This window comes from Myripristis murdjan, chromosome 11, assembly GCF_902150065.1.
Source record: "Myripristis murdjan chromosome 11, fMyrMur1.1, whole genome shotgun sequence".
Classification (NCBI taxonomy): Eukaryota; Metazoa; Chordata; class Actinopteri; order Holocentriformes; family Holocentridae; genus Myripristis; species Myripristis murdjan.
In genome coordinates, this window is record NC_043990.1 from 24669699 (window position 1) to 24697018 (window position 27320).

A 27320-nucleotide genomic window follows, 5' to 3' on the forward strand; every position below is an offset into this window, starting at 1 on the left:
CTGACGGCGGCGTGACGTCGGACGTCAGCGCGAGACGCAGGTGTCGTGAAAAGGGGAGGGCCTTCCGCGGACTGTTTTTATTTATTTCTTTGTTTCATGTGCATAAAACAACAACAATGGTGGATAATTGAAGAAATGTGCATATTAGGATGACCGTATGACATTTGCTGTTGCATTTATCAGAGCCATATTACCGGTGAATCAACAGGGGGAGGATGAAGCGGCGCAATGCGGACTGCAGCAAACTCCGACGGCCGTTAAAACGGAACCGAATCACCGAGGGTATATATAGCAGGTACGAAAAACGGGACTGGAGGGACGCTATTGTATAACAATGGCGCCTTTCTGCATATATCAAAACACGGGTGCCAGTGTCTGTTTTATCCATACTGAGGTACTTTTCCGGCCTGAGCTGTAAAAGCTTTGAATGAACGTGTCCGCATAACGTTACTGTACATTTTGTAGGCCTCCTTGTGTGTCATCTCGTACATGACATTCTAGCTTGGAGATTTGTCCTTAGCTCGCTGCTTAAATGCAAACCAAAACGTGAAAGTGAGACTGCATGCGCCTCACATTATCCACTGTTGCACACGAAATTCGTGCTGTAAAAAGAGAGAATGCTAACTTGTCTGAGTAATATTGCTTGTGCTTGAAATGACAGCAGCGACGTCGGAGGCGCTCGTTTTAAAGCCTGAGGTAGCGCCGACGGCGGGGCGCCTGCATGTGCTTTATCCCGCTGATTTCTGAATTTGAGCTCGCAAATTGAACAGCGTTTTATACCGTCTCAGTGTTCAGGTGACCTGTACAGGCTGTGAGAACATCCCGAGTAATTAGTAGTTCGCTATATTGCGCAAATGATCTCAGAACACAAAACTCAACCAGTCTTTATTTGCAGTTTCACTGATGGCAAGCCAGAAGAGTGGAAACAGCTGTGCAGAAAGTAACATGCTCAGACATGACACTGCAGAGATTCTGCCTCTGGCTCTTTCTCACTCTGTGCAAATACAACCCTCTTATTTGGATTTTGAGAAGTTTGGTATTGTATGGAAGGAAAGCCCTAACACATTGTTTCATTATTGGATAAAAGGGGGAAGTTTTGTTGGGGGGTTTTCTGAGGTGGATTTGAATGCATGCAGACGGTCTGTCACTTTTATCTGCCTGTAACTTAGTTGGAGCATGTGTTCACATTAGGGCTGGGACAATATGCTCATCTCCCCCAATTTAGTGCAATCATGATACATTGGTGCCAATTTGATATGTATTGTAATTCCTAAGTGTTGTGATTCAGTATTACTATTTATTGCATTTTTTATTATCCTCTAGTTTGCGGATGTAAAGTTTCACAAGGCCGTGATTATCCTAAAGGTCACAATGGGCCATTTTATACAGTGATATCATGTTCCAAAAAATGGTCTCCCTACAATGAAATGGTTACTATGGGAGGTAACATAATCACAAATCAATAAAATCGGACTCACTGAATTCACAAGAGTCTCAGCTTTCCAGTTAAACCCAATTTATGTAACTCCGACACTGGGCCCTAAACATTATGGAGTAATACACCATTTTACAATAGGTGAAAATAACATATTTGCACTGCATGCTAAAACCTGCATGGTTTGTGCCCCAAGCTGCATGGGATTAGCATAAGGTGGGCATGTCTGCAAAGGAGGGACCTGTGAGTATTCATAAAACCCTTTTTCACTCACATATCTTGAGGTAGGAGGTCAAGGGGCCCCTTTAAAAATGGCAATGCAAGTTTTTCCCTCATCAAAATTTAGCTGAACTTTGGAGCAGTGTTTAATTTCCTTGCCAACATCCTAGCATGACATGACATGAAAAACAACCAAAAAAATATAATAATTGTGATACTGAAATTAATCTTTTTTTTTTCTTACCCTTAGGTCACATACTGTGTTTAAACTGTCAGTCACACTGAAGGTGTTTTTCTTTCAAACACTGGGCTGTTTTGTAAACCCAATATCCAAATGCTTGTGATGATATGATCTAAATCCATGGCAGGCCTTGTCCACTAGCTTCTCTCACAGTTTCTCCCTCTCTCTGTTGTCTTCTCCCCAGTACATTCCTGTATCTGAAGTTCCTGGTCGTGTGGGTGTTAGTGTTGCTGGCTGACTTTGTACTGGAGTTCAGGTTTGAGTACCTGTGGCCCTTCTGGCTTTTCATCCGAAGTGTCTACGACTCCTTTAGATATCAGGGGCTGGTAAGAGCCATCTCCCACCCCCCCGCTGCCCACTTTCACCTGGCATTGAGATGTGTCCTGAGTGCCTGGATCATACACTGATAAAACAAAAGTATATATAAAATGCTGTTGAAAATGCACACAAAACATAGCGAGAACCAGTGGTAGTCAAGGATACAAGGCAAAGACAATGTGTCCAGTCCACAGGGTAATTATGCAGTGGGAATTAACATTTGTATAAGGAGGCCCACTCAAATAAAACAGGTGACAGGCAACTCAGATAGCAAGACAAGGTGTTCTCTGCCAGTTTTAGATGGTCTATACATCATAAGAAGTGGTGTTGCAATCGGCGTCTGGCCTAGGGAAAAACAAGTTCTATTTTATTGTGTAAGGAGTCACGTTTTAATGTTGGCTGCCAGTCAACCACAGCTAAATCATATGTGCATATAGATGGAACACAAGATGCATGTTAATGGCAGGTTGAATGGGGGCTTGTGCATGACATACAATATGTGTGTGCTCTCCATACTACAAATGATTCTCCCCAGGTTTTATAGCATATTTACTTTATTGTCTGTTTTCTCCTCTGCTCAGGCGTTCTCTGTCTTCTTTGTGTGTGTGGCGTTTACATCAGACATCATCTGCCTCCTCTTCATCCCTGTCCAATGGCTGTTTTTTGCTGCCAGCACCTACGTATGGGTTCAGTATGTCTGGCACACAGGTTAGTTCTAGTTTTCTCTCTGGATTCTTCTGTATCCGCCAGCAAAACGGATACTTTCACCTCAAAGGCTCACTGTGCAAGAAATGCATCCCTGCCAGATTTATCTGGTGCCAAATTCAAGATTGCTGAATTGTTTTTGTCTCTTATTCCCATGCAGAGAGAGGAGTGTGTCTACCCACTGTATCGCTGTGGATCCTGTTTGTGTACATCGAAGCTGCCATCCGCTTCAAAGACCTGAAGAACTTTCATGTGGACCTGTGTCGACCCTTTGCTGCTCATTGGTAAATGTCAGCTTGATTTAGTCTCTTGCATGATCTCGAGTCCATGGCGTGCTTTTTTGTGTCTATTTTTGCCCATCATAAACGGAACAAAAAATTATCCATGATTATAGAACAGATAATTCCAGTCCTTCTGTCTGAAACACATTGGAAACCACTTAAAAAAACAACAACAAAAAAAAACAATAAAGGCACATATTTGACTACATAACAATTACAATAAATAACACACCACCATGATGGCACAACCATTAGGTTCATTATGAACATTTTGACTGAAAATGATATGGTCAAAAATAAACTTATTGAATATTTGTTATCTTTCTGGTTAATATGACAGTATATCATCAACGTGATATGAAAAACAAGCTAGTTGAAGCCAAGCTTTGCAGTGAGGGTTTGACTGTGCTGGTATTGTGCCTAACAGTGCTTCTGAGCTTATATAAAATCACTGTATACTGTCTCTCATGACTTATTGCCTAAATGATGCCTCTGATACCCCTGTATTCAAATTTAACCATCAGTGTTTCTCTCCACCTCCCAGTATTGGCTACCCAGTGGTTACTCTGGGCTTCGGTTTCAAGAGCTACGTCAGCTACAAAATGCGACTGAGGAAACAGAAGGAAGTGCAGAAGGAGAATGAATTCTACATGCAGCTCCTCCAGCAGGCGCTGCCGCCAGAGCAACAGATGCTGCAGAGACAGGAGAGGGAGGCCGAGGAGGGTGAGACACATACTCACACAGTCACAGTCAATTGTGCAACAGATGCTAGTGCAACAGAAGTGACAAAACATGGAGTGATACTGACATACTGCGTAAGCTACCTAACCTCTGTTAAAAGCAGTTTCAGTTTTGCTGCCATCAAATGCAGAGGTACTTGAAAAGAAAATCACATCAAATGATGAATCAGTCCCACCTCAATTTAGTGAGCCATGATGACAATTTGACAATAACAATAAACATTTGATCCACTAGTATCAAATTTTGTCAAAATGCATTGTTAGTATAGTTGCAGACAGGGAATGAGTGAGACAAGATGTTTCCTGTCTGTTTTGGTTTGTTTCCTCATGTAATATAGTGTAGGAAAGGTTTCAAATGATAACATATTTTTGAATTTAAGAAGACTGGTTTTGTTTACATGCTAGTATCTTCTATCTTGTCAACGGTTTCTTCTTCTATCAGTCACAGCAGTCCAGCAATTTATTATCTGCTTTCTGTTTGGGGTCAAACATATTTTGGTTAATTCTCTCTGGTATGTTTTTGTGTTCCCTCTTTCTAACTATACCTCCACTTCCTTTCTTCCAGCCGCATTAGCTAAAGGGATCTCAGAGGTAGATCCCACACCAGTAGCTCAAAATGGAGCACCTCCCGGAAAGAAAAACTCTCCTGTCCCATTACCAGAACTGGAGTACCGGGAAAAGGGGAAGGACAGTAATGCAAAAGAGCGTGAAGGCAAGAAACAACATACAGTTGGAATCAATAACAACAGTATTATACATACACTGGACTCCAGACTACAGGAGACGGAGTATATTGAGAACCACGTTGGGGGGAAGAGACTGAATAACGACCTAGCGGGAGAACACACACACACTGATAACAACACACACTCTCCTAAAGAGGAGATGGGGGGGACTGCGAAGAACTACAAAAACGCCAGTGGAGGAGGAGGAAATGTTACCAACTCATCACCTCGGAATCACAGCTCCACCAATGGGAGCGTGCCGCCGGGCGCATCGTCCAATAAGAACGAGAAAAAGCAGAAAGGGTCGGGGAAGGGTCCGAAGGATCCGGTGGAGAACTGCATCCCTAACAACCAGCTGGGCAAGCCGGATGCACTAGTACGGTAAGACACACACTTAAACACTCATGCCCCTTCATACTAGATATCCTATTAGAGTTGGATCAATATGCATTTTTGAAGGCTGATATTGATACAAGCCATATAATTTTAATGGATGTTGCCCTTAGCTCATAGGTGGTGCTGACATTCAGCAACTGTAAATCTAATCACTTTTGGGCAAAATGCACTATATTCTTCTTGATAAAAAAACAAAACAAAACAAAAAAAAACATTGAAACAGCATTTAGCCATGATGGGACACTCCACTGAATTAACTTCTTTCAGGTGGGTTAGCAGCTCCTTAAGACAGGTGAGGCAGGATTGACTGCAGATTTTACAGACAAACCCCTGAAGCTGCTGAGGAAATCCCCCCCATACATTTTCTCACCATTCCATCCCAACTTCATCACCTTCACCCAACTCCAGCCCTTGCTCTGACTCCCTGTGTTTCTCCCCTCATCTTCCCTGCAGGCTGGAGCAGGATGTGAAGCGTCTGAAAGCAGATCTTCAGGCCAGCAGACAGCTGGAATCAGAGCTGAGGAGTCACCTCTCCTCTCTGAGCAGCCAGGACCGTAGTCTTCGCTCTGAACTGGGCCAGCTGCGTCAGGACAACGAGCTGCTGCAGAACAAGTGAGGATACATGCTCATATACTCACCTAGTCGCTGACCAGAATCACTTTGATCAAGTAACAGTGAATGTCAGTTCTCTCAGGGCTACTGGTTTACAGACATGTTTATAGCTTTAGATGGAGACACGCAGCACAACTGCCTCAGCTTCACACACTTAACTGGCTTTTGCTGATTTTTTTTTCTTATACATCAACTGGCCAAGTGTCCAAACTGTGATGAAAAGACTTTAAAATTGCTGCTCTTCTTGTACACCGCTTGGTTTGTACACACTGACTAACTTATGTACATAATTTGTGTAATTTCATCCTGACTCATATGGGATTAGCGGAATGTAAATGAAATGTGGAGTGTTGAGGCAGGAGTACAACTTACTCAAAGCAGCAACTGTAAGACATGATGTTCTGTGGGACAATCGGCGCCAAGTGTGCTCATCTTATGATCCTGCCAGTGTTAGTATTACTGCACACTGTGTTCTCACTGTTCTATATGTTTTTTTGTTTTTTTTTTATCATTATTATTCTGCCGTTCCTATCTTTACACTAAAGCTAAAGGTGAGTGACCACAAGGCAGATGAAAAATAGGCACTTCGGAAAAGGATGATGAATGCTAAATGTTACAATGTTGTACCTAAGCACGGTTTTTGAGTTGTGACATAAAATTGGGATACTGTAGATAGTAATGGTGTCATGTGACTGATTTATTACCAACACAAAATGTTATTGAGTTAGCACTCATCCTACAAAAAAAGATAAAATTAAGTGTTGAAGCAGGACTGGAACTCATTTAAAGCAACAACACAAACATCCCTCAGCCAGTGCAAAATGCTCATCATATGATCCAACCAGGCTCACAATATTTTTGCCACACTTCAGGCTCCACAGTGCCGTCCAGGCCAAGCAGAAGGATAAGCAGACCATCTCCCAGCTGGAGAAGAGGCTGAAGGCTGAGCAGGAGGCCCGGGCGCTGGCCGAGAAACAGCTGGCTGAAGAGAGGAAGAGGAAGAAGATGGAAGAGGCCACTGCTGCCAGAGCTGTGGCCTTAGCCGCTGCCACCAGGTACACATTAGACTGGAGAACATTACATATTGGCATGCAGCAAAGAAGAAATGTCAACTTATTTGGTTTTAAAATGTTCACTACACATGTACTAGCTTGGCTTTGTTACAACAAAATTCAGCTTGAACTTTCATTTGAATGAACAAGCAAATGATTAAATTGGTGATGGAATGAATTCAGTGAATTCAAAACATTAAGTGGGGTAAATCTGAACCAGAGACAGTTGTTTTTGTCCATTGAATCGTGTGGATACTTTGTGTATTTTACTCTTAAAACTGCTGTTATTTTCCTCTGTCCATCAGAGGGGAGTGTACTGATTCTCTGCGTGGTCGTATCAGAGAGCTGGAGACAGAGTGTAAGAAGCTCAGCATGGACATGAAGCTGAAGGAGGAGCAGATTAGAGATCTGGAGGGCAAATGTCAGGTGAGATTGGACACTTAAACTTATTTTTAATAACATAATTGTTTAGTTGCAATATTAGTGCCATCACAAACTTCATGACAAAAATATTTTTAAAAAATGTATTTAAAAACATATAATAATACATGTAAAAATCACAAACATGAACATGTAATAATATACAGAGCATAATGCCTTTTTGTTAACATCTAACAGCAGCAATAATGAAGTGATGGCTGGATTAGCCTACTTATGACATGAAAATATATCTCTATATTAAAATTGCATTTCTTTCCCATGCCAAAACAAAGATTTCCTCTTATGCCATTTTCTCTAATGTTTACACTATTTACAACTGCTCACCTGTCATGTTTTTCATCAGCCAGTATCCTGCTGTGTGCCAACAACTGTTTAATTTGCTTTGGTTTCTTTGTTGAAGCCATTTGCCTAATTATTGTCTGAAAGGCGCTGTGTTTACTCTGTTGTCACTATGGCCAAAAGGGTCTCTGACCACCTCAAGAGGTGGTTTGGGTGACAAGATCTAAAGTGCATCTTGAGTGCATTTACTCTTTGATTCAGTGTGTTTCTGCTTTGTCCATACATACCCAGTCCCATCATGCAGGATGGAATTGGGCACAGTTCAGTTGTTTCTGATAACTTTTGACTGCCACTCATATCTACAACATATGTATTGTAATATTCAGAACACACACATTTGTAGCTTAACTACTTCGTACATTTTAAGTTTTCAATCTCTCATTTACTACTTAACTTCCTCCTCGTATTTTATCCTCCTATCCTTCCACAGGAGCTACGGAAGTATAAAGAGAATGAGAAAGACACAGAGGTGTTGATGTCAGCACTGTCAGCCATGCAGGAGAAGACCCAGCACCTGGAGAACAGCCTGAGCGCTGAGACCAGGATCAAACTGGACCTCTTCTCTGCCCTGGGTGACGCCAAAAGACAGCTGGAGATCGCACAGGGTAGATGTTGACTTCATACACTTAATTCATACTGAAATACAGAATATTCTGCAGTTGATGAATATTTAAACAACATATTGGTTATCAAAAGTGTCAGTCCAAACGTGTTGGCATCAGCTTCTGTATACTGTATCTTTATGCTCATTAACTTGGTCATGGTGTACAACGCTAGAGATGATGTTGGTGTTTCCCATATGTTAATATATTGACAACAGGAAGAAATGCAACACTGGACTGCAATTGCAGCTTAATTGCATAAATAACAACAATAAACCAATGAAAACAATAGCAGGGAAACAAACAGTGTAACAGGAAAACAGTAGCAACTGTGAGTATTGATACAGTGATCCTGTGGCACATCAGTACTGTCTGTGACTGCCTCTTGCAGCCACCACTGCTCATATACCTCCTGAGGAGACAGTGAGCCTCTGAATCTGCAGGAGTGGGATAACATCCCACAACTGGCCTGGCCAAGTTGCTGGTCATTTGCAGGCAGGGGGTCACACCTCCTAATGCAGCGATCCATGGCAACAGGGTGTAAATGGGGTTGAGATCAAGAGAGAAAGCAGGCCCAGGCAGTATGGGCAGCTGGTCTGAAGCATTCACAGAGCTTTTGTTTCCTTGCCATTCTATTCATTTGTCTGTTATTTGGAAATACAACACAAAGTCTCTTTTTGTTTTCACTTTAACAGCCATCTTCGTAAATCTTTTTAAATCCATGCTTGCATTCAAACATGGTGTTTCTCATTGGTGTAGTTTTCAGGAAAGTAAGGTTGTCGCGATACCAGAAATTCAGTAGTCGACACCAATACCAGTGAATTTCCACGATTCTTGATGCCCATTTTGATACCACAGTACAAAAGGAAAAAATCCCATTTACTTCAGCATATACTCCTTTATTAAAATCTGTTGACCATTCAAGTACTTAAGCCTTCAAGTTTTTAAATCAAACAATAAGTCAACTGTGCTTAAATAACAAGCTTTTAGATTGCACAAGATTTCAGCTGTAGTATCCAGCAGATACATGAGAAAAAATATGGAAATAATAAGTAGGCTTATAGAAAAAGAAACAACTATTTAATGGGAAACCTCAATGGCACTGTTTGCATATTTTGTTTTGCGAATTTATCATTATCCCCTGAGCATCCACCTTGAACGAAAAAACCTTCTATACTCGACTCTTGCTATGTTTCTTTTGGACGAGCCGAGGCAGAGCTGCCGTTCCATCTTCCACGTGTTTGTTTCTTCTTCGGCACACATTTGAATAAGCATAAATCGTGTGTATTCTGCCCCCGTAAGTTCCGAAAGAATATGGTGCGACCCACTGAAGGCTAAATCTAAATAAATACTAAATCTAAATAAATACATCCAGTACCTACGGTGCCATAGAAAAACGGGTACTGTCATATTTTTGGACCATTGGAATCAGCTGGTTACTGAAGTATCGGTTCTCCTGATATACCTACCTACCTATCAAAGTTGTCAGCACTGAAATAGTATTAGTAAACTACTATGACCATAATTCATTGTGTCTATGATGCACAGTGTCAGCCACATCTCACACAATATCTTGGGGAGGTAACCTATTTGTAATTTGCGATGTTATATTTGTATCACAAAACTAGCAATAATCAGATGGTAGAGGTCATTTAATGCTGCATTAACAGATTGACTCATACCAGCCTTGTTTGGTTAGACTTGAGTGACTTTTGCACATTAAACAATATCAGATGATGGGCTTGTTAAATTAAATAAAAACAGTGCAGCACCTCCTCTCCCCCCAGTGAAAGTAAACTGCCAAACTCTGGGAAACACAAACTTGATTAATCCCCACTGGGGAAACTGTCTTTTCACTTGGTCCCTCCTCCTCCCCAGAGAGGTCAGAGGTCAGGATCAACCCCAGAACAGCACTCTTAGAGCTGGTAGGGAGCCAGTGTTTAGGCACATTAGAGAATGAGTCTCCCCACTCTGCCCTAACGCTGGGATATTTCTGTCTTTCCTCCCATCTCTCCCATCCCCCTTCAGGCCAGATCCACCAGAGGGAGCAGGAGATTGCCGACCTGAAGCAGAAGATAGCAGAGGTGATGGCAGTGATGCCCAGCTTGTCCTACTCGACAGACAGCAGCAACCTCAGCCCTGTCACTCCACACTACTCCTCCAAATTCATGGACAATAGTCCCTCCTCCCTGGACCCCAATGCCTCAGTCTACCAGCCCCTGAAAAAGTGACTCTGGCATAAACACGTTCCTCAGAACTGTTGTCTTCTATTATTTTGGCCGAGATTTCAGTTCCAGTTTGGGTTCATTTGGGTTTACCAGCCCCTGACAGTTTTTTGCACTCTTATGTACCATATACAGACACAATGTCAGACAAACCACAGATACATACAGAACACACAACCACGCCTTATATGTATTTGGGACCTTTTTGGCTTCTGTTTCAAGATTTATGTTGTTTTTAGGCGGTTGTGTACAATATCTTTTGTTGTGTTTTGGGATGTAGCCATTAGACAGTGTGATCTGTTTGAAGATAAAACAATGGTTGGGGGGAAAGGAACATTTTGTTGGCCAAATTTGTACTGTAGAACCATAATGCATTGCTTTGCGTCAGTCTTCTTTTGCCCTCTATCAGTCCTGCCTCCCACAATGTTGTTTCTATATTAAAAGGATGCCCAGGCTTTTAATTTCCATAGCAATTGGCTTTTTATCTTCTCATGGCAGAAGACAAAATTCCCCTGTAAAGTAAAGCCCTCTGTGAGATAGATGAATGTAAGTGCTTTTCATGTTTTGCTATCATCATAGCTTAAATCAGTTTCTTGTTTTGCTATGAACACTTTTGACAATGTACATATTTTCTTTTCTAAAATAGTGATGCTGAACGGATAGACATTTGCTTTGTTCCTCAGATTTTCCATCACTTACACAATTTATTCTCTTAATGCTGGAATAATGGATTCTCCAGGATTATCAGGAAGCGTTTCAAAGCAGATGCAGATCATATAATCAAAATAAGCTCATGATAGATTCGACCTGGCACTGCCAAAAATGATTTAGGAATTTCACCCGTTTGCTGCAGACACACCCTTCCTCTCCCTGTGGACCAAATTAGAACCTGTTAGGCCATATTATTCACTGGATTTAATGATGTCTAGGTAACTGATTGTTACCCATTTGCAATTTTACAGTGCCTTGCAATTTCTCTTTTATAGGATGAAGAAACCATATACTTTACAATCCTGGGATCTAAAAAGCATCACACCTCAAGGTTGTGTCTCTTTAGCTCTGATTTGCTTGGTTCTGTTTTGCACAAGCATTTTCTCACACCCTGATCACGTCAAAGTTGCAGTTCTGTAAGGCTAAAACAACAACAGGTCATCTTGTGCATCACATTCAAACTGATTGGTCGTTATCTTACAGACTTAAGTTTGTATCAAAGGGAAAACATAACGCCGCACATGGTACATGTCATTTTGTAGTGACAGTCTTGGTATGCCAAACACCAACCAAACTGATTGTCTATTATCATGCCCTAGAGTTGGCATTTAGTTGTTTACAACAATGTACATTTACTTACTGAGGAATGTTTTGGTTGGTTGGTTTGTTTTTTCATTTCAGTTCTTAAGTGCCAAGTGTTGATGTTTGGTTTGGTCTCCATCCATACTTTGATCGATGTAGTTAGCATAATGTTTGCAGAAGAGTACTGTTATTTTTGTCAGTAGAAACTATTTGGATGGTGTTGTTGTGTTTACAAGGTTCTGGGTTGAGCATGGTAAAGCAGCAGACGGTCAGGTGGATGTATTGATCCACCTGTTATTCTCGCGTTTATTTATTTGTAACAGTTCTCTGCAGTGATGTTACCCATCATGTTTGGTTGCTTTTCCTGAGTATTTTTTTTCTTTTTTCTTTTCTTTTTTTTGACCAGGGAGGACTCTGTGAATGTGTTGTGCTGGGAAAAGTTACCGCTGAACCAGTTTTGACCATGTTGTGCTCTCATGTTGCCTACCTGGAAAAGTATTTATGTGGATCGCTCTGGCGTTGTGAATTTAGTTCTTGAGTTGTTTTTACAAGTTTGTGTGAAAGGAGTGGGAGGTAAAAAGCGGTGCTTTTGTTTTCTCTTTTCATTGTTCCACCGTGTTTATTTTCTTTACTCAAAGTGACAGTGACTGTTTCCTCTCACTTTGAGCGTCACAATTAAAGAAAGTCTCGCTGGTGGCAGTGCAAGCCGTTTAAACAGTTTGTGTCTCATCTTCTGTGTCCAGTTTTCTATTTCCTTGCACTGTTCTGGGGCCAGTCACACTATATCTCTCAATATTTTACCATAAATTGGCTTTGTAAATCATGTCTGATTTCACAGTCATTTGATTTGAGAAAGAGGAAATGTTCCTGCAAACCAATCTATATACATACATTGAACACTAGATGGCGACAGTGGGCCCAGTACACACACTGGCCCCAGCAGGAAGCTGTATCTCCTTTAAAAATCTGGCATTTTAATGTTACATTGATTATCAGCAAAGCTATAAGTTTTAAAATATATCATGAAACATTTTCTGAAACCTTAGAAGCCACCCTTAAATTCGGCATACAGATGATCCAGCAAGCCGTTCTTGCTTTGAAGGAAATGCTAAATTTAGCACTGGTTATTGCTGCTTTTAAGCAGTGTCAAAACACTGCTCACCACGGTGGATTTGTGGTGGAGCACACAGGAAGAAGCTCTATAAGAGAGTTCATTGCAATCGGTGTTTCTCAGTGTATTGGTATGCATGTGATTAAAATCATTAAGTTGTGACGGTAGGCCAATGTACAGCAGGTTTGGAAAGATGACATTTAAGTTTAATGACCGAATTGACTCCTTATGTACGTGCAAGTCAGAACAGGTATCAGGGCTAAAGATAGCTCATGCACTCACATTTATCAAGTTGATGGCAAATAACAGTTAGGGTCAATCAGTCAGTCTAACACCCCCCTCCCTCCGCCCGCTCTTGAACCTGTGCCAGCCTCACGCACCTCTTTTTGATTGACATTTTGACCCCCACCTCCTCCCAGCGGTTCACTGTGGTTCCGATGTCGCCTTCATGACTCCTCGTAAATTCAACTTGCCGCTGCATTTTTTCGTGTTTTCGGTCGGGAATAAAATGAGAAGTGTGACAAAAGTATTCTTTGGTGACTCAGGAAGCCTATGACTTCGGGCTTTGGCCTCCTCCAGCGACAGAATGAAGATGAGGAAATGCACATCAGGCATGATTTCATAAGGGAAATAAAAATAGAAACAATTCTAGTATGAGATCTTGTCACATTTTTTCACAAGGAATTGCTGACACACACCCATACCCCCCTCAGCAATTTGTTTTAAATAGCTAATTATGCCGTGTAGCCTACATGTCATACAGGGATAATTGTCACAACTTGATCTTAAAGCAGTGACTTTAAAGTTTCCATGCCTTTAAACTCGTTTGAAACCACCAAGACACCATAATTGCGGATAATTGTAGACTTTTGTAGACCTTCGGTCACCCTGGAGAGGCTTTTTTCACAATACACAAGCATTTCGTGAGTGATATGTTTGAATCGATGCATACCAGACATTGCAATGCCAACCACAAAGAAAACAAGCAATTATGCCCTGATGTGGCATTTGAGGAGTTGATCGCAAAATGATTTCGGCCAGATGTAATGACGACCATCTAAATTCATTGGAAATCGCGTTATCGTGTATTTAAATTAAATATACCATCCCCAGAGGGCTTACTTGTGCTTACTTATGGCATCAAAATTTAAGAAGTTATGGGGAAAAGTTAGAAAGGTCATGACATCACCAGTTATTTGGTTGTGTTTGCCACTAAGTATTCAAGGTCCCATGACACGTGAATGTAGCAGTAGTAAATTCCCATTCCCATAGGTAGCTACTACCTTGTGTGGGTCGTTCACGTGCGCTCAACTCACGAATGGCGGGGTGTCCGACAGCCCCTGAAGGCAGCATAAGTTCATCCTCGCCATCAGCAGTCTGGTCAACAACAGTCCTCCCAGAAGACACGCCAGCAAACTTCACCGAGTGTCTGCGCTCCTAAACACCGACATGGATGCCCTGAAGTCGGCTGGAAGAGCCATAATACGGAGTCCAAGTATGGCGAAGCAGTCCTGGACGGCCGGCAGACACAGAAGTAAGATATTTTACCTCGAGAAGAAAACTCAACAAATGCGTCTTTTCTGAGTCATGTTTTTCCCAAAGCAGGCAATTTCTCTGTGCCTACTTGCTAAGACCGTTGTCGTTTCATTTTTTTTTCTTTTTTCAAATTCATGTGAAATGAGCCGATAGTGTGGTTTAAATCTGTCACTTAGTGTTCAGTTAGTTTGGCGTTTCGTTTCTCAAGCCAAACAAAGCAAAACAAGTTATTTTAACGCGACTGCCATCGTTGTCTAAACCTTGCTTGACCTCATCTTTGTAGCTCGCGTTAACTTACATCTCATTTCTAACAGGCAGTGATGGAGTACCGCAAAAATGTCATTTAGATATTTAATTTCATATGAAGTCTTGTTTTAGCTGAAATCAGTGGGAGAACACGTCCTCATGTGGGTGAGATAATATAATTAGTTATAAAACACTTTCACCTGTCTCAGTGATTTTCAGGGAGTGTGAATGTCACGGAGGCAGAATGAGGTTGACTTTGATCACTCCTGGTATTAAGACGGTGAACTGTTGAAACAAGTTGATATGCGCTGAAAACATGTAAACTCATACCATCTGTCTCGGCAGATTTTCTTCTTACGTGGATAAAAACACTAAATAGTAGAGATAAGTTTAGATGAGTTGTTTTTTTGCAGCATGGAGCTCTATTTTATCACAATAAATGATGTTGATATGGTAAGTGCACTTTCCTGTTTTTATTTATTTATTATTTATTTGCTTTTTTGTGATGTCAAATGAGTTTCTGTTCTCTTGGTGAAAATGCAGGCACTGTTTTGTTTGACCTCTTGCTCCCATTTAATAATGTGATAGGGGGTCAGAGGTCAGGGTCCCTGGAAGTAAAGGGCTCTCCAGCAGGGCAGACACAGGAACTTTAACCCTAAAGAGTCTTTTGCTCCTTGGCCAACCTGCCATTGTAGCACTCAAGGGCCACTTAGTTTGCCCTGTAAACCTAAATCTCACTTGATCCGGACTGTAGGAGTCTGGAAGAATGACCGGCTAGCTGAGAAAGCATTAAACGCGCCCCACTTGTTCGTATAACCAAGAGGAAAATCCAGGAATGTTATGGGCCAGCCTGTGCACAGCTCCTGTGGGTTCAAGTTCAAGCTGGTTTATTTGCTATTCCACCAAAGGGGCCATTATAAAGCATGGGGGGTCATAAGAAAACACTACATTTACATAAAGCACATTACCTCAATAGTAGCTGTCCTCACAAAAAAAGTAGCATGGTGTTTGGACTTGGAAACACAGATATCCAAGTTAGTAGTAGTTACTTTAGCTCTACTATGCCTGATCCACCTGATATCCTCTCATGAGCAGTGTGTGGTATGGATGGCAGGTTGTTTTCTGGACTACAGAGCAAACATTCCTCTTCAGCAGTGACCCATATCACCCATGCCTGCCTGGGTGGGGAAATAGGGGGGTCACAAGCCAAAAAGGTTGAGAAACAGTGGCAGAGTCAGGATAAGAATACATCCCCTTAATCTGACCTGGGTATGGCAGGTAGATAAAACTATCCCAAAAGTAGTGTTTACTGTTCACACCTTGGCAGATGACTGCACAAGTTCCTTGCAGTATGCGTGGCTGCACTGCATTGTAATGAAGAGAGGGGGAGCAGATCCTCAGCGTGCTTTATGGTTCTTTCTGGCTTTCAGATTTATGGCTTTGACCACCCAGTACCTAGAAGTTCTCTCTTTTTTCCCCTTCTGGCCAAGAGGCTATATGTTGAGCTGTTCCTCCCAAAATTATAGTGTTGGGACCAGCGCAGTGCAGATATTTTGAGGCTCATGCTAAATTATATCTGCCCAACTGCAGACAGTGCCCTTTACCACAAAACATGCTCATATTAACAACTTATTCCGCCTTGTAAGTCCTCTTGTTTCCACTGAGTGATTTGCTTGTGTGCTAGAAAATATCTTGAAACAAGGCAGGAAGGACAAAATATTCATACAAAGTGAAATTATCTCTTCCCACTGACAGATTTTAACTTGTTGCAAGGAATATGGAGATTTTAAAATGGCCACTAACTAGTTAAATGACTTGTCAGGACGGGCATGTTTTACAGGGCTTGCTACTATGGAAGCTGCTGTTCCTTGAACTCTAGGTTTATACTGATAGACTGATATCTGTGAACTCGGTGCTAAATGCCTCCGTGATGTTTGTTTACTGTGCATCCACAGAGAGTTCCTGGCCAGCCTGTGTTATCGCTCATTTGTTTATATTTTTCTGCGTCAACAGAAAGCCCGACATAAACTCCAATGCACTGGGACTTTCAAGAACATAACTTCAGAGCTGTGTGGAGTTTTATAGTTCAGTGGAGTTAAATGAAAAGTTGTGTGGTGGCAGAAGTTGATTTAACCAAAAAAAAAAAAAAAAGAGTGGGGGTATTTGGCACCCAGTCCCAGTCTGATCTCAAGTTGTAGGCCAACAGTTGGTTTCTACAGTGATTCAGTGTTTGGTGTGGACACACAAATCAGCCCGGACGTGAATTGCCTGTCAGTTGGGCTCTTTTGGAACGGTGGGTTTGTTGTCACAGTGTTGGAGAGTTTTTTTTTTTTTTTTTTTTTTTTCATGATGCATGGATTGGACGTTCATCTATCACTGTTGGATTTGATGGATGACTTTGGAGGCCTGGTGGTTTTCTTTCTTTTTGTCTTTCTTTTTCATTTCTTGTTTTCCCTGTGTCTCTTGTCTTTCACCTAGTTCACTCGTACTTTTCCTGTCCTCTGACTCCTAACAGAAAAGTCATGATTTTCTACACCCTAATTAATCTCTTAATTTCTAACAGATGGTGGGACTGACTTGTATTTACAGGTTGGGTCATCTGGTTTTACTTGGTCTCAGTCCACAAGCACACACAGCTGTTTTTTCTCACGTGTCCCCGGTTCTGACCTTTGAACCCAAGGCCCTGCTGTATTTTCTGGCTGAGCGGTGCCTGGTACCTGGTGACCACCTGCCGGTCTTTTGAAGGCCAGTGTAATCCCAAAACCATTTGCTGTACTGCATTCTAGGATAAGACTGATGTATTTGTTTATGGATAACAGTTTTTCATTAATAATCAGATAGGCTGTCTGCCAGTTTGTATCGTCCTCCATTGACATAATGCAGGTTCTTCCCTGAGCACACATCCCAAATGTGTTTTTATTATCTTTATTTTTATATCAGATGACTGATAAAAGAAATCGTTCCCATGTGCTGTGGAAGGATTTTAATTATCTGCCTTAGAGGTGTTAGTCCTTAAAATGAGTGATGAAACCCTGCCTAAGTCACAGTGAAACAAAAATGACTTTCTGTAACAATAAATGCAAAAGAACATTGTTTTATGTTTTTTTTTTTTTTACAAGTTTCCTGTATTTTTATATCAACATCTGTTGTTTCATGGTGTACCTGTATGTGCACTGCGCATAAAAAGTCCAGTAAAACCAACATAGATTCAGTCAAAAACAACCTGGAACTTCATTTCTTCCCCAAGACACTATGGCCTCATCTCATTGTCTGGAAATGAGTCACCATGGAGAATTATTGTGACAGCTCAACATTACATTGTATAACTTTTTAAGAAAAATTAAACAGTCCATCCTCATGCTGCGTGCCACACCATCATCCAGTTTCAACTACAAATGTGTTGAATTACAGAGGCAAGACACCATGCTGTTTGCTTCAAGGAGAAACTACCCCACCAAAAAGAATTTCATTAGTTTGAATTTCAGTGGAAAATGTAAGTGTCACGTGATGGTCCTAATGTTTCAGAGAAATTTCAAGAAATTAGTACGAAATATATTTTGTGTTACTTTCCCTCAGACTGCTTGGTTTGCAGTGTGTGAGTAAGTGGTGTGCACTGGATCCTGCAGGAGTGAAATGCAGGGAGGATTAATTTCTAGGTAATTGTGAGGCTGTGGTTTAATCTTGCTCTTCTTTTTCCTTCACTTTCCTCGCCCCCTTTTGCATCTGAGGAAATCTCCTGTAAACAGAGCGGGTCAGGGACGGGCTACACCAGAGAGAAAACTGATAAGAAACCACACTGAGTTAGCAGCTGTTCCTTCAACAGTTACTGTTTCCTTACCCCTAGGTGTTTCTTAATGTTTTTCACAGTATGAATATCTCAACATGTTCTCTTTTTTGTTTCTGTTAAAGGTAACATTGAGACAAAATAAACTGCTCTCAGAAAGAATCTTATGTCCTGTTTGGCGACAGACAGAACAGTGATAATACATTTGGAACAGAAAAAAAAAAAACACTTCTCTTATCACAGCATGTCAGAGTCCATGTATACTTGTTCAACTCTTTGCCTTTTTATTGTCAAGCTCTAGCCTATATGTTAGTTTGGAGTCAAAATATTTACTTTGCATCCACCTCGACCTAAATACCCTTTTTTGTCAAGCCACGTCAGTGAGAAAGCATTTGAAATGGCTCATGCAGGGGGGTTTACATTTCACCTAATATCTGTGTATTTTTCAACCTCTTTGATTTTTCTCAAGATTGAAATCGTGGGCAGGCAAGATTAAATAAATCCCTTGTTGCCTAAAAATCTCTTAAGAGACCATTTCTTTCCCCTCCTTAGAGCTTCCTGAGAACTGGACTGACACGAGAGAGACCATCTTGGAGGGCATGACCTTTAACCTCCGTCACCTTGGCATGACTCTAGTGGACCAACCCAAGGGAGAGGACCTATCAGCAGCTGCCGTCAAGAGGATTGTTGCCACGGTGAGAGCTGGGTTGAAGAACATGATATCATTCAGGAATTGCTGTGCCTGGCATCACATCTGTCCCTCATTTCTCTGTCTTTCTCTGTCTATCTTGTTTAATCTCACACAGTGGTGTTTTTTTGTTTTTTTTTATTTCACCTCCCTTAACTTCTTGCTTGATGTTGTGGGATGTTTTTGCTACTGTAACGACAGGGTGAATACTATTTGAATATTACATGGTGTCATTTCTAATGTATATTGAGTGAATTTTGCAGCAGAAAGAAAATGTGTACAGAAAAAATGGATGAAGTTACCTGCATGTCTTTTATGCAGTATGCGCTGTATGTACATTACATGTCTCTATAGTTCATCATAGTATCATGTTATTGGTCTTCCAGGCTAAAGCGAGTGGGAAGAAGCCTCAGAAGGTCACGCTCAAGGTCTCTCCACAGGGAATACTCCTGTACGACAGCCTCACCAACAAACTCCTAGAAAATGTCTCCATATATAGGTGTGTGCAGAGAGCAGCACAATTTGCATTTCAGTGACCGTTTACAATCTGAAGTTGGGCTTTTGAAGCTGCTAACATGCTAGCTCATGACCTTACGAGACTGTTACTGTGTAGTTTGTCTGACAAGAAGCTTGCCCTCTGAACTCCGTTTGACCTCTTTGTATGCTCAGCGCTTGACCTCTGCTCTCTGCCTTGTAGAATATCCTACTGCACAGCGGACAAACTGCACGACAAGGTGTTCGCCTATATTGCTCAGAACACCCTCAATGGGACCCTGGAGTGCCATGCCTACCTCTGCTCCAAGAGAAAAGTGGTGAGTTGTCCGACTCGAAGGTCAATATTTTTTGCTATTGACATAAACAGATGATTAAAGACACCACACAATGATTTTATCTCAGTCCAGTTCATCCAGTATGTTTTAGTGCTCTCTGCTGAGCCGGTCCTTTTTACATTGAGGGGATGTGGCCCTGTCAATATGTTTAACACCATTTAACAAGACAGGTGAACTAAGCAAGACCTTGCTTAGCCTTCCTGGTGTTCATGGTCCATCAAAAGCAATGTCTTTTGACCCTACTTCAGCATCAGCCCAGACTGTTCTTTGAAGAAGACCCCTGTGGAGTGGCAAATGCCATTATAATAGAACCCAAACTATCACTTTCAAGTCAGCCCAGTTCAAACTGATGACCAATCAGATCCATTGTTAAAAATGTGTATTTCAGGCATTCAATGCACAAAGAAGTAGATTTGAAATGTAAAACGGGGCCATTCCATTCTCTACCAGAGGGAGAGTTTCTCAAAGTGATTTTGCCAAATTTTCATAATACCAACAGTATATTTTGGGTAACCTAGCAATAACATGTCCAGCATCTTGAAAATGAACTGGACTGGACTGCACTGAACCTTTTTTAACACAGTCATCACTGTTTATTTGCTTAAGTTAGTTTGGTCAGTGAACTTGTATTGCTCACCACTGTGACACCCAATGCATCTCAAGTGCTTTTTAATCATCCAAACACTTCTCACCCAGATGTCTTATTTGAACCAGGCATCTTTTATCTTGTATCTGTGCTCCCCCCCAGTGCCTGTCTGATGCCATATTGCTCCCCTCTCTTCCTCCATTCTCCAGCAGAAACATTAGAGGACTGAGCTCCTCAACCATCTGTCAACTTCTTGTGTTTCTGGAAGGGCACTTTTCCTCTCATCTTCCCTCCTTTCACACTTATCCCCTCTCTCATCTCGGATAACATGCTAACCCCATCTAACTCCCACCACCTTCATAATGCTTGCTTTTCTCTCATCATGGAAATGAGAGAGATAGTGCTGATCTCTTGCTGTCCTTTACTGCAGCAGTTCTTCAGTCTGAGCCCTGTTAAGTTTGATACATAATGCTTTCATATTGATCTATGTTAATGTCACATCACTGGTGTATCTCATAGTCATAATATTTTATGATCCCTCTTACTAATTTGAATAAATGCTCCATCTATCTAATGAGCCCCAGGCAAGAGCAGTCTAAGAATAGCATTGTGTCCACAGATGTAGACAGGGGTGCAACCACTTTGACTCAATTTCTCTTTTATTTACAAAGATGTTTTCCACAAAAATCTAGGCTGACTTAAATCCCTGATGTGGAAATTCATATCTAATATCATTGAGTAGTATCAAAGTGATTGAAGTTATATATCTTAAACAGATTTTTTTTTTTTTTTTTTTTTTTTGCAATGGTGGTCATGTTTTTATAATGATAACCACTGACTGAAGGTCATGGTTTACCCACTTTATTACTGATTACGACCTTTTGTTTAATTGCTACAGTTTAGTATTCCCATAGTATTATTGCAACAGGGGTTACCTGCAATGAAAATGCAGTCTTTACTTAACCAACACTAGGCACAGGAAATGGATTAACATTATATTATTTAATTTACAGTTGTACCTTGTTGAAAATTTCAGTTTGTTCCCCAGTGCTGTGACAACAGAAATCAAGATTTGTTACCTCTTCCTTGCACATGCAGGGAAACATGGAAATTTTAGCATCTGGGTGTCTCCAAAAAGTAAATATGCAGATGACGCACTGACATTCATGATAGTCATGCCTGTCATTCTCCGTAGCCAAGTATAGACCGTGGTAAGATGCTAAAGTATGACAAATGCATGTGTCAGTTGCTTAACACAAGCGCACTCTTCCTCAGCCACTGTCTTAGAAATTGCATTTTCTCTCCTGTTTTCCAGGCTCAGGCTGTGACCTTGACAGTAGCCCAAGCTTTTAGAGTGGCTTTTGAACTTTGGCAAGTGGCCAAAGAAGGTGAGCGCCACACATTTTACCTTTCACCCCTCAAACCTTGCCCACACACACATGCACACGCACAAGCACTCTGTAGAGTTCTTTTATCAGTCAGCTCATGTTTGTATCTATCCATCCAGGTCACTGTTTATTCACCAAGGATGTTGATATTTGCTGTAAGGCTGCAGTATAAGGGTCTTGACCCAAGAAACCTGTGTGTGTGTGTGTGTGTGTGTGTGTCCTGTCTGTTGTAGACAAAGAGAAGAGGGTGAAATCTGGTTCAGCAGGAGAGGCCAGCAGTAGTTCCCAGTCAGAGAGATCTAACAGCTTGGGCAGCCTCAAAGGGACAGGTAAAACACAGCAGCAAACCTGTACATGAAAATGTAGTTAATTTGACATTTAATGATGTGAAACTGTAATCAGCCAATGACAGATATAATCCTGATGGACACATTGTCACTCCCTGTCCCCCCCGTACTAGATGTTGCCACAGAAAACCTTTTGGACTTTGAGGATTTGGTACTAGAGAGCAACGGGAATGTAGAGGAAAGTCAAGTGGACAACCACAGGCCCTCTGAGAGCAACAATAACAACAATGCTTGGGTGAGAAAACCCCTCCTCCTGCTCTACATCAGCTAAAACTGAAATCTTGATTTGTATTTTCCAGTTCAGATTTTTGCCACCATAGCGTGACTCTCAGGATCCTGTTAAGTGGGAACTCGAATACTGTCTTAAGTTATAAGGCCTTCAAAAGGCTTAAATACAGTTAAATGTAAGGTGTGAAGTCTTATTCCAGTCTTAGTGGTAGGGGTGTAACAATACATCGATCTAGATCGATACATCGATTCAATGATTAATGATGTAAAAGCATCGATGCGAAGCGCAAACATCGATGTATATCGTCATCCTTAAAATAGGTCTTTATTTTGAAATTCCCCCATCACGTCTGTGTCACCATTTCCATTCGCGTGCACGTCCGCGCAGGTCCTTTTCAAACAGTGCTAGTCAAGGGCTGCAGCGCGCGATGCATGCTATGGCTCGCAGCTAAGGAAAAGACAACGAGGACATCCACGCCCCTCTTGGGCATAAAGTTAAGAGATATGGAATTGTTTACACTTTATTTGTTCAAACCTGTTCTTAAACTGAAATTTCTTTGGTTAAGAAAATGTATATCCCAAAGTGTAGTGGATATCTATGATGCAGGAAGACTGTATTGCATTCATATTTTCAAACTGTTTTCTTTATGATTTATGTTCATAATTAAAAGGTAATTAATGGCACTTGAAGTTAACTGGAAAAGCCTTTGCATTTATAATGTGGCGCTTTATTCACTCTATTTTTTATTTTAGTTTTTAGATTAAAAAAAAGAGTAGACTGTTTTTCATTCAAATATCTGATGTCTGGAAGAGCTCAGAAATAAAATTGTTAAAACATATTATAGTTGCTTTTTGTGTGTTAATATAAATGTAACTGATTTTGTGAAATTGGCACACTATATCATATCGATGGCAGGCCCCTAAATCGAATCGTATCGTGGCAAACTTTGTGATATCGGCAAATATCGTATCGTTCTCCAAAGAATTGATATCGTATCGTGATGAAACTGGTGATTTACACCCCTACTTAGAGGTCTATAGAAATGCCGTGGTTTCTTGGAGCGGTGTGGGTCTAATGACCAACAGTAGTCTGGTTTCCAGTGAAGGCATCATAAGATAATTTGTCAACTGGCCAGACATCTCGTATAGATTACAACTAAATCTGTCTTGAGAATGAAATCAGTTTCAGACCTCAGGGATTGTCACATAATTAGAAAATTGTGGCCGTAAGTGGATCCAAGCTAGACCAGCAGTATATTCTGACTATGCATTTTCACATTTCAAAATTGGTCTCACGTATCAGGTAATGAAGAACTTAGTTTTAAATGTAATTGGATGCAGGTATGAAGGTGGATTAAACAACAATTAGTATTTTATATTGTTTCATAGTCATCATTTTTTGTCTTCTAGGAAATAGAGGATGGTTTGGATGAAGCCTTCTCCAGGTGAGATGTTTGTTATAAATGCTTCGGTGCTTGAATGGCAGTACTTGAAAGTGAACCTTCCTGCTTTTTGCTCACCATAAACTTCTTTATCAAATTATCCCCCCCAAAAGTTGATTCTCATACTTTGGCTCTACATCGCCACTTATTGATGCTTTTCTTTACTGCAACTACACAAACTACTGTGACAAGAAGAGAAAAATGTGTGACTGAACAGCAGCAGAAAAGTCAAATAATACTGACTGTGAGAAACCCTTTGGTTGACAGCCAGCGTTTAAACTGTGTGTTTGTGTCTCCAGCTGTGCTCTGGATAACTATGGTTCATCTCCAGGTAAATTTGAGTACCGCTGTCAGCTGGTTAATCCTCTCTCACTGTAGAAACCCTAATTACTAACATAACCTTAATACATCTCCACTCATCCTCTGCAAAACCCAATAACGCCATTTTACAGTTCAGCAATGTTGTTTGTATTGGCTGGCTTTCAATATTCTGAAAAAGCACTCTGTCCTTTATCCATTCCTATGTAGGACTGACATTTGGATTCAAGAAAGGAAAGCTTGTTAAGAGTATTGAATTTCAGTCAAAGTGAAAAATCACACCCACACCCATCTCATCATGTCCAAACAAAAAATGTGCTTATTTCTTGTAATAACTAGTTCTGTGATATTGTCTGTGCCTGGAGGAAATTCTGATTGGACTGAAGTACTCAATACGACATGACTCTACTGTATGTCTAATAGCTTAGTCAAGCAATTATAATATTTGTAGTTGCTGGTGTTGAAGTTGCACAGTAGGTCACTTGAACTCATTGACATTCTTCTTACCGACCATACCATTCATCCCATGACTCACATGAACTTAATGTCTTAAAGTAATCCTGTTGACCTCCACCCTGGCTTTGTATATACGATTATCCCCAAGACAGAGAAGGTTCTTAGACAGTACTGAGGGACCCATATTGGGGCAGTTTTAGTTATACAAACATGTCTGAGATACAGCTGCTGTTTTTCTAGCTAAGTCAAGTTAGACAAGCCAAGTGAACAAAGGCAAGGAGTAAAGTGTGAAGAAGTTACCATTAGAAAGTCTATCACTCTGAAAAGATTAGTTTGGTTAGGTACTTTGCCTAGCCGGCCTTCCAAGTTTAAACTAACCTATAACTATCTTGGAAAACTAGCTTGCCTACTGACCTTTTTGTATTTTGACCAGAATTCCCTTGGCCATTCACGTTTTGCATCCAGCTAATCAAAAATCTGTTGTTCTTTGGCCCACTTACTGAGATTAAACTCAAACAATGAGATTTGGCTGTCTCCAGAGCAGCGCCACTTCTGAAAAATGTTTGTATAACTAAATCTCTAATCTGCCACAGTGGAACAGAGGTCTGTTCATAGTGGCAGAAGCAATACTTTGTCTCAAGGAAAAATGTGATACCCTAGAAAAGTTTTGATTTCCTGTATCGTTCTGTATTCCATCCAGAACTTCAACAATCATTGCGATATTAGTGTGTACTGTGAAAATATGTTGTCTTATTTTAGGTTATTTAGGTTAGTTTTGAGTCACCCAGGCACTGTTCACGTTTGAGGTAAATACAGCTGTCCCTGCTTATTTTAGTGCTTTACCCAGTCGAGTTCGCACTCAGTATGATTCTTAACATAGGTGACAGCCCGTATTACCAAATTAGTGACAAGCAAAGTCGACTCCTGTCACCATTCAGATGAGCCTGACTGGATTTGCCCCCATTAATTGGTGTGCAGTAACAATGAAAATTCAGGAGTGAGTCCTGTAAACTCATGTATATATGCAAGCATTTTCAGACTATGAGTGCGTGTCCAGACAGAGGACTGACTCCACTTGATACATGTTTGCCCTGAGATGCTCATGTGAACAGGGCCTGAATGAGATCATTGAGTGTTTTCATCTGTTCTGGTTGTTTGGTTGTTTTCTTCTTCTCCTCCTCAGACTGGCAGTGTCGCGTACTAACCCCCAGGTCCTGGACATTGGGGTGACGCCCCAAGACTGGCTGACCGAACCCGACTGGGACACCGCCAATGGGAACACTCCAAATGGTATCAGCCCGCCCGGGGATGCCATCTTTGGCTTCTGACCATCACAGCACTGCACAGAAACAAAGTGATTAAGGGGAGGGAGAGCTTCAGGGTGTCACTGTGTCAAGTATTTAAACACATCTGTAAGGGCGAGTCCATAAGGGAATAGGTGTAGAGCTTTGAGATTGATTTTGGCCTCTTTGCCTTGTTGCTGGACTCTCAACATGGACATTGGCTCCCTTCCTTGTGGAAATAACATGGGGTGTGTCCCTCTGCGCACCAAAGCAATAACACAGTTCCTTAAAGTTACCAGATCATTCGTATTGTTAGACTGCACACATTTTGACAAGCCTCTGTTGACTGAGTCAGTTTATTTCATTTTGTTTTCTTTGTTTAGTCTTGTTTGTTTAAAATTTTCTGTGTCCCAGTAGCTTTAGCATAAAAATCAGTGTTATATATGTATGGTTTAGTTATAATTTATAGTTTTATTTTACTATTTTTTTCATGAAGCCAAGTGGAGGAATTAATTCAAACCTAATCGTGTAAAGCTTATTCCTTTCACAATATCACCAAGTATAGTGTATCACCAAGCCTTAATAATGAAGAAAAAGCAGGACAATCAGCTACACTATTTTAATGGTTAAGAAAAGCAAATGACAAGAAACCAGCCACCTGTTTGTATCTCTGGAGTATCAGTCACTTATGAAGATGTAAAGATTTAACCTTGCTCTTGCCTTGGATCTAAATTGGTTGTCAGTAAACATTGTTTTGCAGCTAAAAGCTAAACAAAACAAAACAAAACAATGAAGCTGTTGTATTTAAATGTTTGCTTATTCAAAAGGATGAATGTTGACATATATTGCCGTAGCTGTGCACTGTGCATTTCTAATCAGTGTAACATTTTTTTCGAATACTCAAATGAAACCCATGAGTGTACAGTGCCGTTGGAGATTCCAGCATGGCTATTATTTACCAGCATTTACACAAAATTAAAATGTAATCATGAAAAAGAAGTTGGTTTTTGTGGCAAATGAATTTATTGTGTTAAAAGTACGATCACCTCACATATTGGCTGCAGCTAGATGGGGAACAGTGGGTATGCTTTTCTCTGATCACTTCAAAGTTAGCAAAGTTTATGCTCAGATTGATTACTCTGCAAAGTCATCTCACTGGAGTCAAACTGAATTATTGTATGAAAGAAGAAGTTGTGAAACAGAGCAGCTTTTTTCTCCAAATTCATCCAAAAAACAACAATCTTCAGGCACTCAAGAGTGAAATAGAAGCAGAAGCTTGTTGGTAATTTGTTTTTTTAAAAAAAGCCTATTTTACCATGGCTGCACTGAGAATTTAAAAAACAGCCCTGACCAGGTCTTCATCAGGGTTTGAAATGAGAGCAGATACCTCAGCTCAACCCTATGTGTTCTGAGCAGGAGGCGTGACAGCTTTTTTTCCTCTCAGTGGGTGGTG

The 27320-nt window shown here is 40.9% G+C and overlaps 3 protein-coding genes across 3 annotated transcripts in view; 2 read left to right on the plus strand and 1 right to left on the minus strand.

The window, feature by feature from the left end:
- The window catches only part of srfbp1 (serum response factor binding protein 1), a 3516-nt gene extending 3254 nt beyond the window's left edge, over positions 1 to 262 (minus strand). The window contains exon 1 of the mRNA XM_030063603.1: positions 1 to 262. This exon is cut by the window's left edge and continues 88 nt beyond it. The gene's annotated coding sequence lies outside the window, so the exon portion shown is untranslated.
- maco1a (macoilin 1a) lies at positions 216 to 12339 on the plus strand. Its single transcript, XM_030063602.1, has 11 exons — positions 216 to 295; positions 2080 to 2221; positions 2795 to 2921; positions 3079 to 3202; positions 3744 to 3922; positions 4505 to 5045; positions 5514 to 5672; positions 6545 to 6727; positions 7030 to 7150; positions 7935 to 8109; positions 10135 to 12339. Exons 1-11 carry the CDS (start codon positions 216 to 218, stop codon positions 10335 to 10337), a joined length of 2034 nt encoding a protein of 677 aa, XP_029919462.1. The 3' UTR covers positions 10338 to 12339.
- A 1737-nt stretch (positions 12340 to 14076) lies between these two features.
- Positions 14077 to 26866, plus strand: ldlrap1a (low density lipoprotein receptor adaptor protein 1a). The gene is made up of 9 exons (XM_030064421.1): positions 14077 to 14269; positions 18854 to 18996; positions 19376 to 19488; positions 19687 to 19801; positions 21721 to 21793; positions 22027 to 22122; positions 22254 to 22375; positions 23779 to 23813; positions 25768 to 26866. The coding sequence occupies exons 1-9, from the start codon at positions 14185 to 14187 to the stop codon at positions 25910 to 25912; spliced, it is 927 nt and encodes a 308-aa protein (XP_029920281.1). The 5' UTR covers positions 14077 to 14184; the 3' UTR covers positions 25913 to 26866.
- The last annotated feature ends 454 nt before the right edge of the window (positions 26867 to 27320 follow it).